The sequence below is a fragment of the Lissotriton helveticus genome, chromosome 1_1 (genome assembly GCF_964261635.1).
Source record: "Lissotriton helveticus chromosome 1_1, aLisHel1.1, whole genome shotgun sequence".
Classification (NCBI taxonomy): Eukaryota; Metazoa; Chordata; class Amphibia; order Caudata; family Salamandridae; genus Lissotriton; species Lissotriton helveticus.
In genome coordinates this window covers 2,000,043,024-2,000,059,814 of record NC_136057.1, presented here as the reverse complement: position 1 = coordinate 2,000,059,814, position 16,791 = coordinate 2,000,043,024, and the positions used below count along the sequence as shown (strand labels likewise).

At 45.5% G+C, this 16,791-nt stretch overlaps 1 protein-coding gene across 4 annotated transcripts in view; it reads right to left on the bottom strand.

Moving 5' to 3' along the window:
- Nucleotides 1-16,791, bottom strand: part of CDC14A (cell division cycle 14A) — a 436,445-nt gene that overhangs the window by 104,775 nt on the left and 314,879 nt on the right. For all 4 annotated transcript variants that reach the window (XM_078644521.1, XM_078644501.1, XM_078644511.1 and 1 more), the window contains one exon: nucleotides 5,923-6,061. In XM_078644521.1, coding sequence (XP_078500647.1) covers nucleotides 5,923-6,061 — 139 coding nt within the window. The remainder of the gene's footprint in view (nucleotides 1-5,922; nucleotides 6,062-16,791) is intronic.

Below are 16,791 nucleotides of genomic sequence, written 5' to 3'. Positions count from 1 at the left end.
AAATGAAAAACGGAATGGATGGAAGTATGAAAAGATAAACAGGTGAAAGGATGGGTCGGCAGATGCATGGATATATTGATGGGTGGTTGAGTGAAAGGATGGAAATGGACAGATGAATTGGTGAATATAAGCAAGGGTGAAAGGATGGATAGATGGAAGGAAGAAAGGAAAGATGATGAAAGGGGTGAAAGGCATTCCTCTAACCAGGGTCAGGTTTGCTCACTTTGCACCCAAGTGTGATTAGCGGTATGGTTAGGGATATGGTTCAAGTGGGGTGTTTTTATTTTCTAGCTACTACCTTGCTATCACGGACACTTCAGTACTCCAAGTTACCGTTTTTAGCCATTGTTTGATACAAATACATCAAATAACCTCTTGGGCTATTAAATGGAAGCGAGTCACTCACTCACTGGGAGCAAGTCTCACTTCCTGGAACCGTGTGTACGGCCACCTTCCACACAGCTCTCAATCTGCTTCCTTTCCTGCCCCGGCTCTCAGTAAGACCATTTTCCTGTTCAGCTCTCAGCCTGCCTCATACCCTATGCTTCTGCTGCTCTCCCTTCCCAGTCTCCCTCGCTCATTGGCGCTCTCAATCCATGACACCTACCAGTCCAGCTCTCAGCCTGCTCTACCCGTGCCTTTATAAACCCATGTTCCTTTACTCTTCTGCCCAGCTAGTTCAACCCCTGACCTTACAACCCATGCTCTCGTCCTATAATCACTCAATCGGCCTCCCTATGCAAGTCTCTGAAACGGAAAGAAGCATCCAGAGGAAGTCAGTCTCGCTCGCCTGCGAGAAAGCTCCTTTACTTGGTGTGGGCCTAACTCATTTACTAACAGGAACCTTCGATACCACTGATTAATTCTTTCACTGTGCCTAATATTGAAAGGCAGAGACAGTGTGTCTATCTAGGGTAAACAGTGGGAATGGTCTTACTTATATAGTGAAAATGTGTGGTCCTCTTCAGTGATAGAAGTAGGCGGGATCGGAAGGGCACGGCGTGCCCCTACTTTTTTAATTTAACTCAGTCCGTTCCCCTACTTCTTTATTTTGAAAATGCGGCCCAGGAGGGCAGTGATGGTCTGAATGTAAAAAGTATTGCGTAATAGTCCAGCCCTGTGTAATGCAGATTGAGGAACCTCCTCCCCTTTCCCCTCTGTATCTGGGGCCACACTGTAGGAGAAGTGTTTCACTGTAGGAGCAATCAATCAGCAGCGAAAACGGCTTCCTTTGGTGGGCCTGCTGCTGCACTGATTTACAGCTCATTTAGTGATGAGACCCCATGCCAGCCCCCACTGTGAACCCCCCCAGTGTGATCCAATGGTCACACCAGGATGCATTTTCGGCACCACCATTGTTTCCGGTCCAGGGAAGACATGACTTGGCAGTTCGGGCTGGACTGTTCCCATGAGACACAGGGTCAGACTGATTTGCATATGGCCATGTCTGAACTGGGGTGGCTGAGTGGGCTAAAGAATGGTGATGGATTAAACTCAGATCAGTTGACTGGGGGTGAGTGTTTGATTTGCTCAAACGCTCCGTCCATCATCCCCTTTTGTATCCCTCTTCCTTATAGGCCTGGTTCCTTATGATTGGGAGTGGGTCTCTCTCTTGCTGTGAGCAAACCTTGAGGGCATGTGTTCCACTAATTGGGAATTTGTGAATGTACCCCTGGCTCTTAGCCTTTTCAATTTACTTTTTCCTTTCTCTACTCTGCGTTTGCCCACTAACCACGTCTCTCACACCCTCACTACATTCCCACTGCAGCAACAGTCTGTCCGCATCCAAGGTTGTTTCACCTCCACCTTAAACAAGTCTGTACACCACATCCTTCAGCCTAAAACGCAGCCACTATGTACCCAACCCCTCAACCACTTCTAGTTCTCAGACTGCCTCCCGGTGCTCTCCCTGCTCTCTCATCAACACTCAATCTATTAACTTCCAGGAGGCGCCACTACATGTGACATTTTGAATCACTCTGTGTCTCTAGCTGGGAGTGTTGGCACTTGTAGCGCTTCATTACCAGGCAAAGAAATGTGTCTAAGTATCCCACCGTGCTGCCAGCTACAAAGCTTTCGTCATCTCCCAATACTCTGTGTTGCTCCCCAGTTAGGATCATGCCCTTTTGGTTAAGACAGGACTGTTTGTATTAAAGCTGAACCAAGTTTGATTTTCTTGTGGCAGATGTCAGTCGTGAGAGACTGACATCTGCCCAAACAAATGATGGCCTGGAAAGTGGCACAAGTAACCTCCAGTGGCTGGGATTAAATCAAGTATTCTATCCATAAGATATTTGTTTATTCCGATGTGGGACGTTATACGCGTCGTGGGTATGCCGCTACTTGGGCTCCAATACTCATTTTATCACAGGACTTGAACTGCACCCCACTGAGGAGGCCCAAGTAGGCCAAAACCAGCCGGAGTTGCTGGTATTCAACGCCTAGATGGTACATGCTCGTGTAGTTCATGGAAGACTGTTCAAATTGGGACAACACTACGTTTTATTAGTATGTGGAGGTTCTTGTTCTGAAGTGGCATACTGGGCAAACAAATGATGGATTGGAATGCAGCTCGAGTGAGTACCAGTGGCAGAGATTAATTGAGACACTCTACCAATTGTTTCTTTGTTTTTCCATGGCAATTACATACAGTACTACTCAAGAAGTGAGATGTCTACTGTACATTTCCCTCATTCTGACAAACTCGAGAATGAATATAAATACTACCAACATTGTACTACAGTAACGTAACAACGAGGTCACACGTCATGCTCCAGTGATTTCATCTTGGACTCTGTACTGCTATCTTGGAATGTAAATGTCATTACCTGCCATTCGAAAACTAAGGTTTACATGCACATTCCAACGCGTGCCTAACAAATATTTGATTACTGATTTGTGCCCCAATATGCATGTTTGTGATTCATTAAGACAAATGAATTTATGACAATGGCAACGCTTGCTTTCCATGCTATTCCCAGGCCACCAGAATAGCTATTTGTAACATCTGCATTATCGAGTCTTAATGATCCTTCCAATGGTTCAGAGCAGGGCTAAACCCTTATTTTTAACTCATGAAGGATGAACTAGGTGGAAGTGCTGTAGAACTCCACTCATGACAGAGTGTCTACTAAGTTATTAGCTTAATCACTATAGGGGTTGACACACTGGTTCCTGTGCCAGCCTGTACAGTCTACCTTTGTTCCATTTTTTTCTTGTTGGATTGGATATTTTGCATGCCTGCCTGTTTTATTTCTACAGATTGTTTCAGTGGAAAGTCCTCTTCAGCTAGAATTCTACAAGTGTATACCATTAAGTCTTATGCTGAAAAACCTTTTCAATGTAGATGCCATGTTTGCAAACAAAACAGTTGGCTTTGGCAAAGTGTTACAGAAATTAACAGTTCTGGCCATTAGTACAGTTGTGCCTGTATTGCATTCCTTGAGGACACACCAACCAGTATACAAGAAGTTAGTAAAGAGATATTCAACAAACAATCCAGAAATCTACTTGTGTGTTATAATAAGTAGGGTGCAACTACAAGAATTTGTTGCAGGCCACTGTCTTTATTCTAGAATAAATTACCGTTGAGCTCAGGTTGGTCCACCACCAACCCATCCACCACTCAAAAAAAAATCCCTCATTCTGGGTATTAAGATACGATTATTTTATGCACATTATTTTTGCCTTCTTCAGAACGACCTGGATATCCATGCCTAAATCTGGGTGCTGAAGATCAAATATACTAGCTATGGTGCATCAAAAAAGGGAACGAAAAAAAGAAAAATTGGCATAAGGCACAGGACTAACCAAATCCGAATCCTGTCTGTAAGCTAAAATACTTAGAAAAAAATTGCTGTCCATCGCGCATACCATAAGAAATCCAGTTTCCCAAGACAGTCGCCACATATATGGGCATATATAACCTTGACACTTCACCTCTATTACAGTTCATTGAGCACTTATTTTTAAAATAGCAATCTCTGAGCATCTATGTTAAAATGAACCAAGTCCAACATATAGACCAGTGTCTAGGCTGCCTCTGGCAATGGTCATCATTTTCATACAAAGTATACTATAAGTTGACAGTATGACTACAGGGCCACTCCTGCAATGGAATATGAATTTTGTGGGCCACATATTGTACTGCACCCTGCAAAGTTGGAGTTATTGGCATTATAAATGCCAATGTTTTTTTACCGAGCCATGTTGCAGGGTGCAGTACCATATGTGGCCAAAAGATGTGCCATCGGACCTCTTTTGGCCACATATGGTACTGCACACTGCAGATGATGGTAAAACCACCCTTCCCATAATGCACTGCATGCAAGAAAGTACCACAAGTACATTCAAATAGCTATGTCCATATATACAATTAGTAGCTTTGAAATATGACAAAAGTATTACTATATTAATTTTGGATTAGGTTGTACCCTGTGTGGAGCTGATGAAAGGAAATGTATAGAAGGTCTCATATAAATGTGAGATGTGCTAGTGAGTAAAGTAACCACTGCCAGCCTTACTTCGGACCAAGCGTGTGTCCTGCCTTTAGCGCTTTAAGAAAATAGTGCTCTGAGGCTGTAATTAAAACCTAAGGAGTTAAACGAAGACCAGGCGGTACTAAGGAGGGACTACTGAGCCTATTTACCAATGAAAAGCCACCATTTACAAAGGACAGGGACACAAGCCAATTAAAAAGATGGGTGGAAAGTGTGTAGAGATTTACACAGCGCCAGGATGCTCCTTTCGGAGCGACAGTTTGCGCTCTATAAATTCCAAATTAACATTAACACGCATATCCTGAAAGCAATCGTACCTAGACTATACCTAAAAAAGTAGATCCATTGAACTTCGGTTCAAATCTACTCTTCTCAAACTAAAATCAATAATAAAATAAATGTGAAGTCTGCACCTTTACCTGAACCTCTGCATGAAACCTCTTCCAACTAGCACAGCTGTGGACAGTATTCGGAGATGTCTCCCACGGAAAGCAGAATCAGATTATGTAGGCTGGATTTTGATCTGTATCCTGCCTTTCAACTCCAAAAGTACCTGAAAGCTGAACCAATGCTCAGAGGCTGGCTCTATAGTCAGTAGGAAGAATTTGTTTGCCTGGCTGGAGGAGGAGCCTTAAGCCTTCCTTCCTAGAGGACACAAGTGACTTGAAAACCTGTGCTATAATCTGCGGCAATCCTATTGAAGATATGTTTAACTGGCCTTGACCAGCAAAACCTGCAGCATTAAAAAAAATAGCTCAGACAGAAGAGTAGATAAGCACTACAAAAGCCTCATTTTTAGCCGTGGCAAGTCCAAAGAAAAATCCTGTATTATCCAAAGACTCAACTTCAATCTAATTCCATGTACTTGCTGGTCAGACTCACACTGTCACCAGGGCTGACTAAAGTCCCAAAAGTGAACTCTTTTTGAAGCATTTTCCACCATAAAGAATGACCAGCATTAAGTGGTTGACTTCCACAAATGCTTATGTGAATTTTGTAATGGTTGATACTGAACCATTTATCCTATTCTATTTTTGTGGCATTCAGACCTTGCATATTTATCTTTTTAAATTCGCTTGGCGTGCAATATTGTGTTGCTACATCGCATATCTTGGTCATATATTATCACTTATCTTCTGCAGTGCTACTCGGGGCAAACTACCGAAGGTGGGTCACGAACCCCATAGGAAACATTGGTTTACACTCTAAGGTTCCCCTGGTCAGGAAGTGTGGGAACTCAGGCATAGACGTCATTCAGGACCGTGGCCTCTGTTCTCCACATCCTACATACTGGATTTGGTGCACATGTGCTTCAGGGTTGGCAGAAAGGTTTGTAATTCATACAATTCATGCTACGGATAACATTAAGGGGACAGCCAACGACTAGAAGCGCTTGACACCATTTTTGCTCTTCTATACTTACTCTTCTAGAAAATGTTGCTGCGGTCCTATGATGGAACCTGGACGACATATTCGAATCCAAGCAATAGCTTCGGCGTGAGTAAATCTGTAGTGCTTCATCATATAGCATGCTATCAAGGTACCTGTCCTTCCTAGACCCGCTGCAAATGAGACATGTGTTTTTATTAAAATGCATTTGCATCTACTACAATCATAATTCATTAGGAGTGTAAAACTGCCTACTTCAGGCAACTTACAAGTACATTAAGCAAAGGCAAGATTCACATTTAAGGCAAAAACATCTATTGACATGTAAAAGAGGGGAGATCCAAAAGAGGAGAATCAAAATGGCACTGGATACTGGAGTTTAAGAAATTATAATTTAACATGGCTAAAAAACACAAAAAGGTGACAGACCTGAAAATTGCAGCAGGATTCGTGAGAATTTTAAGGTGTGGGTACAGGGGCCCACAGGCACTGAAGCAAATATATGGGACTTAAATCGAATTAGACAACACCTTTCAAAGGCTGCAATAAGACTTACAAAAAAAGACATTCTTTAAAACATAAAAGGCTGCTACAGAGAGGAATTGGATGAGTTTTCTTTATAGTACAGCATCCACTTAGGACATTTCCAGCTTTCGCTTTGCTCATTCCTTAACTCCCCTCATTCTTCATTCCCCACAACTCCTTGCTTATCCCTCTCTAATTGGCATTCATTGATCATAAATTATCTCCTCATTCCTTAATCCTTGTTCAGCATCCTTAACCTCATCCCTCCCTTCTTGTTCTTCAGATCATATCCTAGGTTACTCCACACCCCTTCATTGGTCCCCCTCCTTTCCTTTACCCCATTGGTCATGTTTTACTCTGCATACCTCATTCCCCGTTATTTCACATCCCTCCCTCTTCGTCCCGCCCTCCTCAAGAGCAATGAGTGCTATGGGTAAATGATGATAGTCTACTAGAACGCACGCTATCTGTTGTAGATCATTCTCTTCCCTCACTCGTCAGTTCTTATTCCTCACTCTATATTTGAATCCGCAATCCTCGCTCCCGCTTCCCATTTCTCATCCAGCTTCCCTCTCCTATAGGGTCTGGTGATGAGAGAAAGTACTTATGTTTTTAGTTGTGGTCGAAAAACAAAATCATTCAGTGCTGGAAATTATTTACATGCACACCAAAGTGAAAAGGTGTTTTATGCTATATGGTGGGTTCAACTGATTCATGAAATGCTATTAGAAAGATGGTATAATTTGTTGCGGGGTAATAAATGATTAAAGGCACATCAATAAACTATCTCAATAATTCAACTTCAATAGAAGTGAACCCTGTTTGTCGCACAACTCCACCCACCCATTTTCTCGGTTTCCAAATAGGAAATGTTTCCCGGATTCTGAATATCAATGAATCATTACGACTCCCCTTGAATTTTCGGTCATAATATTGGTGAAAACAGTGTTCTGAATATTTTCTTACATTAACAGAACTGCAAAAGTGGGCTGAAACACAGCAAAGAAAGATAAGTATATGTGCATGTGAATAGGAAATGAAATGACATAGTGCTAAGGAATCAAAATATGCAAATATGTAATGCCCACATACTGTGCGCCTGCATATGGCTTTCAGTCATTTGGTTCTCTCCTGTGGATTGCACAGTCTATGAAAAATAATGTGTACCTACTTTCTATCTACATGTGTGTAGGAAGCTGGTTCTTTATATGATAAAACAAATGAGATATCTTATAGAGAGTTCAGGGGTTCCCTTATGAGTGGACAGGGGCTGGTTATGGCAACCTCAAGGTGCCCTGTTAAGTGGTAGTGTGGTCAAGCAGCCTTAGGCACTAACACAGAGGTGTGCAAGACATCTCAAAATACACACAATGGTCAATAAATGACACCTGGCTCAAAAAGGAGATACACACCAATTTATAAAAATAGCAAGTATCGTAATATATGTTCAGGCATCAGAAGAAAACCATTCAGCTAAGTAGGTTTTTAAATAGGAATATTTTCAGTTTGAAAAGTCAACAGTGCAATTTCGGAGTTCTACAATGTTAACCTATGGGAGGAAAAGCATATGCGGTTTATCGGTTCTTGTCAGGAACTTATGGTACCCTTCTCCAGGATATAAGGCGAGTGGTGGGCAAGGTCCAAGTCAGTACCAGCAGAAGACCACCAGCGGCACTAGGACGGCCAGGTGACTAGGTGCACAACAGTGTTGTGTGCCTAATGTTATCTAATTGAGAATGGCCATGGTACAAACAGGCTGCAGGAGGGCACTGTGAGACCAGTCTGGTAAAACAGAGTGGTTTCGGGTCTTGTGATGTTGAGGGACATGGGGACACAGTTGGTGCTCTGCCCCTTGGGATGGGGCTTCGTGTTTCTCTGTCCGATAACACTCACGTTTGAGGGGGCCTGCCAACAGAGGCTGCAGGCAACGTCTGGGAGTTCAAGGGGAGACACTTCACAGTGGACTCTGTACCTTGAGTACCACGCTGACACAGTTGGCCCACTATGACACAGGCTGGGGTGCAGTGGGGCTTAGCAGCAGGTTTTGGCGGGCCGGAGTCTTCTTGGTCTTTATTCTGCTGTCTGCAGGATGTAGGGGACAGTTCCTGGGAGAAGGCTGGCTGGTCCCCCATGGGTTTGGGGACTCAACAGCTCCAGGACAAGTTAACTTTTGGGGCAATAGGTAAAATCAGCAGACAGGTCTGCAATGTTGGCACCAAGTCAGTAGCGGGGTCTTATGTTCTTGCTGTGCGACTCTTATCAGTCTTCTTTTATCAGGTAATCAAGATCTCCTCTTCTGGTGCCAGGAACTCCACGCAATACTCAATTTAGGGTGTAAGACAAGTATAGGTTAGTAGCCAATGGGCTACTGACCCTTGGGTTCACTACACGCCCATATGACTACTTCCTGTTAGAAGTGGTTATAACCCTGTCCCAGAATTCATAAGTATGCCATCACAATGAGTTCTACTTCTGAAAACTCATGTCCATCTCAGTTTAGCCCACCTAAGGTCTGTTATCACCCTGGGAGTGGCACGTCTACCCGACTAGTTAATCTTCCCGCTGGTCCAGGTGCCAAAGTCAGCTTCCTCTCTTGTGAGGGGGAGCCAGATTTGCATTTGAAAGGCGGCAGCTCTATGAAGCTTGCTAGCCTAGGAAGGCTAATGAACAGGTCATCCTGTGGGAGGGGGTGTTACACCGTCTTCCCGGGTACGCTTTTTTTCGGGGTCTCTTGAGATCAAAGGCTCTCAGCTTAACATATCAGAACAGTGTCTCAGGTGGCAGGCTGGCAGAAACCAGTCAGGGAGCACACCAGAGGCTGGTAGGTTTTCAGGGGCACCTCTAGGGTGCCCTCTAGATGCATGTATTGATAAATCCAACACTGGAAAAAGTGTGGGTTTATCAATACGAGATATTTGATACCAAACATCCCTATCTTCAATGAAGCCATCATGTAGCTTGGGAACTCGTTTTCACCACTATCCAGCACGTTTTAAAATGGTTTCCCTGGTCGCCTGTACTGGCAGTAATAGGACTGACCAGCACAGGAGCACATCTGCACATGCAGGTATGCCCTCACATGTAATATTCAGCACCCTGCCTTAGGGACGTCAGGTCTGCTGTAGGGGTGACTTACAACTATCACATGTAGTGTTAGGCGATATGGCACACAGGGGTGTGTGACATGCTGTGCTTTCACGTTTTATCTGCACCAAGACATGCAGCCTCCAATGGCAGCCTTGCATGTGCTTGGTGAGGGGTGCCTTATGGTGGCATAATTCATGCTGCTGCCCTTAGGGCCCTCCTTTAGTACCTCAGGCCCTAGGTTCCAGGGGTACCATTTACTAAGGACTTACAGAGGGTGCTAAAGGTTTTGCCAATTGGGGTAAATAAATGCAGTTTTGGGAAAAAGTATGGCACTGGGGAACTTGTTAGCAGGAAACCAGTGCACTTCCTGTCAAAATCACATCAGAGACCAGGCAAAAAAGGGGGGGGGGTGACAACGTCAAAAAGGGTAACTTTCCTACAATGTGTTTAAATAACTAATCCCAAATAAATGTTTTTTCAAACTATATATTTGCTTCTGTGTTAAGGGACATAATTTCCAACAGTAAACTCTTGTCTAGTTTGGTACAAATAAAACAATCTACACTTTCTCCCTCTAGAGGAGAGAAGGATGGAGAGATGGTGAAAGGAATAAGGATGTCCTAAAATAGACAAGGTAACTGTAGGAAAATGACCCTCTTTTAGGAGTTACCCCAAACTTCTTGCTTTCCTCTACCTTTTTCTGTACTCATATTTGTTGGCTTTAGGACTCTGCACATTTTACCACTGCTAACCAGTGCTAAAGTGCTTGTGCTTTCTCCCCTTATCATGTTAACATTGGCTTATATCCAATTGGCATATTTAATGTCCTTATAAATCTCTAGTAAGGTGCACTACATGTGCCCAGCGCCTGTAAATTAAATGCTACTAGAGGGCCTGCAGCACTGATGATTGTGCCACCCATATAAGTAGCTCCTTAACCATCGTTGGGTTTCTGCCACTTCGACTTGGCATTTAAAGCTAATTGTCAAGCCTTAAACTCTCCTTTTATTACATAAAAGTCACCCCTAAGGAAGGCCCTTGGCAACCCAAAGGGCAGGGTGCTATGTAAATAAAAGGTAGGGCATGCATTTTCAGGTTTTACCTGTCCTGGTAGTGACAAACAACTAAATAGTTTTTTCACTCTTATGAGGCCTACTCATCTCATAGGCTAGCATTGGGAATTCCTTAAAATACCTTTAAGCTGTAATTCCTGATCAGAAAGGATTAGCTTTTTCATGTTTTATATCTTTGGAATAGTAATGATAAATCCTCTTAACTGGTAAAGAAAGGCCAATTTTACAAATTGGACATTTCCTCTCTCTTACGGGTCTGTGTGCCTTACAGCCTTGTCTCTAATACAAGTCTGGGCTAGGTGACAGTTCCTCTTTGTGCATTCTTTCTAGACAATTACAAACACAGGAAGAGCTGGGTGTGATTGAGAACCAATCTGCATTCTGATGGGTCTTACTGGGCGGATGGGAGGAAGGGGCTCACACTTACACTTCAAAGGGTAGTGGCCTGATCCCCCACAGGTAGTCTGGAGCCAGGGCTGGGTTAAAAGGGATACTGGTGCACTTCAAAACCACTCTTTGAAGTTTCCCCCACCTCAAAGGCACATTTGGGTATTAGTACTGGGTCTCTGAACCCATCAAATCAGAAACTTTTGGACCTTGGACTGAAACGCTGTCAGAAGGACTGCGGTGCTACCCAAAGTACTCTTCTGGAATGCTTTTCGTTGTGTTGCTGCTGGCAAGTCTGAGAAGTGAGCGGGGTGCTTCATCTCCTCCCAGCACAGTTCTGAGCAGGCCAGGCCGCCTTTCCAGACGCCCCGAAGGTACTGAAATGAAGGGAAGTGCCAACTCCTGAAGCACATTTGTTCTATTTTTCTGCGATGTTTAAAGGCTTACAGTAATGTCTGTAAGAGCCTCACTGGTGCCTGGTACTGAATTTTGACCCTTGCTATTACATTAGCATAACTCGTGATATCCTGATTGGATTTCTGTCATTTTGGTTGGACCCTGCACAGATAAAAAATCATTATTTTTCTAACGTGGATGGTGTGGAGTCTCGTTTTGTGCTGTATTTACTATGTTGTTGTATGAGATATTGCTCAAATACTTTACATATTGCTTTCTACGTTCAGGCTGCCAGCTCAGAGCCAAACTACTGGGGGGAGTCAGTACAGGATAAGTTAGTATTGTGTTTAGACTTACCCGGACTAGGATTGTGGTCCCTGCTGGGGACATGGTGCATACCTCTGTCTCCTGGAGACCCGGTTTCTAACAGTAACATACATTTAAGGCTATAATAATTTGGTCAGTTCAATCACCACTCTTGAAGGGAGGAGAGGTGAACACAGAGACTGATGAGGAGGAATGAGGCTTGATGGATGAAGAGTGGAGAGTGAGGGATAAAAAGCGAGGGGTGAAGAGTGAGTAGTGATGAGGAAGGAGTGACACCTGAATCATGAGGCATTAGACAGAAGTGATAATGAAAGTGTGAGGAGTGAGGCTGCAGAGAACAAGTGAGGGATAAAGAGAAAGGTTGGTGAATTAGAGAACAACTGAGTAGTGGACGAGGGATCAGGGCTAAGGTGTGAGGAACAAGCAATGAGGAATGAAGGGTGAGGAATGAAGCTTGAGTAAAAAATAGATGAGAAAGTGTTGGACTTGGCCCTTTTTGTAGGGTCATCCTTGAACTTTTGACTTCCCTCCTAGCCTTTTTTCGGACATGGTGTTGGTGGTTCTAGGACTCTGGGCACTTTAGCACTGCTGTCCAGTGTAAAGTGTGTGTGCTCTCTGTGGTAAACATGGTAAGATTGGTTTACACATGTTTGGCATATTTAATTTACCTGTCAGTCCCCTGTAAAGTGGTATCTCAGATACCCAGGGCTGGTAAATTAAATGCTACTGGTGGTCTTGCAGCGCTGATTGCCCCACCCACCAAAGTAGCCCTTCAAACCTGTCTCAAGCCTCTGCCATTGCAGGACCTGTGGGTGCAGTATTACTGCCGCTGTGACATGGCACCTAAAGTGTGTGCCACATCTGTGACCCCCCTTTTACGGCATGTCAGTCTCCCCTAAGGTAGGCCCTAGCTAGCCCTACGGGTAGGGTGCCTTGAAGGTAAAAGGTAGGACATGTACCTTAAGTGTGTGACATGTCCTGGTAGTGACAAACCGCCAATTTGGTTTCTCACTGCTGTGAGGCTGCCCTCTCGCAGGAATGCATTGAGGATTCCCTGATAAATGTTTCAGTGGTAATTCCCGATATGAGAGGAGCAGCATGGTGAAGTTTGGTATGGTTGGAATAGTAATAATAAATGCTGCGCAATGGTGAGCGCAGATTTATTATCACTATTTTAGAAATGCCACTTCTAGAAGTTGGCATTTCTGAGTGCTACGTGTCTGCCTGCCTGATGTGGATTGCATGTGTGGCTTTGGAGGGACAGGGGCTGGTGAGGTGTGTGTGGCTCCAGGGAGGACAGGGCGAGTCAGCGCTAGGCTGAATGGGGGATCTGCATTTGGAGTAGTGGGAGGAGTAGTCCCCTGAATAGGTCTGTGCCTGCCTAGGTGAAGGCTGGCTCTGCCCCCCTGTGGTGGTCTGATGACCGAGCCCCCACCTGACGAAGGGGAAGAGGAGCCCTGTAAACACAGTGCTCCAAAAAAAAAACCAGAACCAATTCAGGCTGGTTCCCCTAAGCCCTGGCCCAAGGGCAGGCAAAGGAAAGGGTACTATAAACATTAGGGCTGTGACCCCATGAAAAGGTTGTGCTTTTTGTGCTTCCTTTTGCTGTTGGGGGGGGGGACTGGCTGCAGCTGGGCCCCAGGAGGAACCGCCACAAGGGACTGCGTCCCTGCTGGAGGGCCCTGTGAGCTGGCCTGCCTCGGCCCAGCCTTGTGCCCCTGGAACTTTGGCCTGAGTGCCTTCATGGCGCTATATTGCTCTCCCAGGACGGGAAGAGTGCTGGGGCTTTGCAGCGCGGAGCTGCAACAGATTCCGAGGGAATCCCGACGTGGGGATTACCCCGCATTGATGCCTGGTAAAGCGGGAGCCTACCCCACATTGTGGTGATTCCCTGAAGATAAAGCGGGAGCCCACCCCGCATTCATATTTAACAGCAGGAGCCTATCCCGCACTTGAAAAGCTGAAGAGCCGCTACAAGCGGCGAAACCGGAAGCCAGGCAGGAGTAAAGCCTTACTGAGGGTGTGACCGGCTGGCAGGAGAGGCGGAGCCTCGCTTGCTTTTCCGCCCTTGCGGCCTCCCATCAGCAGGAGAGGCCGCCGGAAGTCCGGCGTTGCCTAGCGGTGGCAGAGACGCCACTAGGTCTGCATCCTGGCGAGAGCCTCCCCCGCATTTACCCCTCCGCGAACGGAAGCAGTCAGAAGCCAGGCAGGACCTGGTTGCAGGTGGGTGAGGCAGGCTCGTGCTTCAGACCACAAGACAGGAGCCGGCGCCATCCGCGACGTGCAGCACGCCCAACCCCCAAGGAACGGTTAGTGGGAGCTTGTAGCGGAGCCTTGACGGTGCCTGCTGATCTTTGCACCAGAGGAGCCCCGGTTAGGGGGGGGCTCTCAGAGCACCTTGGTGGTGCCGATTTCTGGGCTCAGCCTAGAAGCCCCGGTGAGTGGGGCTGGAATCAGGCCGGTCGATGCCTCAAAGTGACACAGAAGAGCCCCGAAAAGGGGGCACTTTGGTTCTCAGAGTCCCAGAGTGGGGCTCAGGAGGCACTGCGGTGCTCAGAGTGATTTCTCCAGCTGCACCGCGAGAGCGCGAGCAGCTGAAACGTTGGGGGCATTTTGTTTTCATAGGAAGGAAGGGGCGAGAAGCACCCCACGCACCTTGATTTTGGCTGCATTGGAAGCAAAAGGGTCAGTGAAAGGACCCAGTTACAAGCCCTGACATTTTGGACAAAGGGCATTTGAGCCCCACAGTCGGCCAGTTGGCATGGGGTCAGCCTTATGGTATAGACAGGGCGCAAGGCCGCTAAGGAGATGTATGCACCTAATTAGTGTTATTGTGGTGCACTGCCTAATGTATGCATAATGTGTTCATGATGATGGTTGCCAAATCCGATTCATGCCTAGGGTGTTTATGCTTCTCATGTTCATGCAGAATGTGATTTATGTTTCTATATATGATGCCAAGTATATTATTTTACCAGTAGTCACTGGTTGTGTTTCATATGTGCTACTAGTGCTTACTAAAGGTTTTGATAGTGGCCTGACACTTGTCCTGTGTATATAATTCCCTGAGAATACTGCCTAGTGCCAGTTGGCACAGTGTATAAGTGTGATTATGATTCTAATGTGTTTTGGATAATACAAAGGCTATTTTTTCTATAACCTTGTGTGGAGTTTCTTTTGTAGTGTAGCTAGTGTGTTGCGCAAACGCTTTACACATTGCCTCTGGGATAAGCCCGACTGCTCATGCCAAGCTACCAAGGGGGTGAGCAGGGGTTATCCTCGGTGGGTAACTTAATTGCCCTGACTAGAGTGGTGGTTTTTGCCTGGCTTATGTGCATGCCCTAGCCAACCAGAAATCCTATTTCTAACAGAAAGGAATACTGAGGAATGATGATTGAACAGTGCTGGATGAACGATAAGGTGTGAGTATGGAGGACTCGTAGCTCAGTAGTGAGGGATGAGGAGGGATGTGTGCGAGAAGAGTGAGGATGAGACGTAAATTGTAAGAATGTACATAATAAGGTCATATGACAAGATGACAATGACGGCAAGCATTGGGTGATAGTACACATCTCTCCCTGACTCATGTTCTCATGACTATTTAAAAACGAGGACATCTCAGTTCCTTGCAAAACAAAAGTGTGTAGTGTTATTTGATGAGAAGTTTGCAAAATACTAAGCTACTGCTAAAGCATGTGGCAAGATGGGCATCCTCGTGGTCCTAGAATTTGTAATCATTCATAATAGATGAAGATTGCTAGATCCAAAGATGTCCAGTATATAACTTCTAAATGTAAGAAATACAAAAGTAATTGGTACATAAGAACGTCTTTGTTTAATTGCTAGATGTTTAATGTGATGTGAAAACACTGCAGAATGTCAGTGGATGTTAAAGTTTCACACACTATCGTTCACATGAATGACGGTTTAAGGTTTAACCTAAGGTTTAACCTAAAACACAGATCAGCACTTCCGTCTTGTCTGAGTTAAGTTTAAGGCAGTTAGATCTCATCCAGTCTGCTATGTTGATCAGGCAGGTGTAGAAGTTGTCTCCGGTGGTGAACTTGTCAGTCAGAGAAACTGCGAATGTATGTGTTTCCATAGTTGGGCTGGATTTATTAAAATACTAAAAATGCATTCAAAGATAACCGCCATGGATGTGCAAACCTCCTTCCAGGAATATTGTGGGGAAATTAAAAAAATATCCCAGGAATGTCAGGAATTTTTAAAAAGTGTTGAAGAGTTGTAATGCACAAGTTACTTACATTCGGTAACGATATATCTGTAAGAAACCGTAGTTAGTGTTAAGATTCCTTACTCCAGAATATCCCCAGGCGTCAGACTGGATCCGGAAAGTTTTGCGTAGCAGTACCCCTGCGCGTTGGTAGGCGTCGTCTGCGGCTCCCCGTCCGTCGTCGTGGTCGCCGGGATGACGTCGGAGTACTTAGATGCCACCCTCGCGTGCTGACGTCAGTTCTTGTACATCGCTTTCCGCGCCAGGAATGCAGAGCCATGCCAGAGACCGACACTGGTGCCATAAAACCAGGGCCCTCAAAGGGAAATACCTTAACCCTAGGTATCGGTCCGTAGAACAGGGAGGATGGGTGGGGCAGTAAGGAATCTAACACTAACTACTGTTTCTTACAGATATATCGTTACCGAAGGTAAGTAACTTGTGCATCTGAAAGAAACAGGTTAGTGTTAGATTCCTTACCTCAGAATAGATACCCCAGCAATACCAGCCCCGATGGTGGGTCTGCTGACCAAGATCACACCAGAAAGTCCTGGAGAACGGAACGGCCGAAAAAGCCATCTCTCCGGACTTCGCTGTCCAGGCAGTAGTGTCTAGCAAACGTGTGCAGCAAGGCCCATGTGGCTGCCTGACAGATGTCCTGCAAGGGGACTCGCCGACCCAGGGCAGTAGTAGCCGCCGTGGCCCGAGTGGAATGGGCCCTCAGCCCAACAGGGGGCTCCTTTTTAGCCAAGGAGTAACAGACCTTGATGCACAACACGACCCAGCGAGAGATGGTCCGTTTGTGCACAGCCCGTCCCTTCTTTGCGCCCACGTAACCAACAAAGAGCTGGTTATCCACCCGGAACTGGCAAGT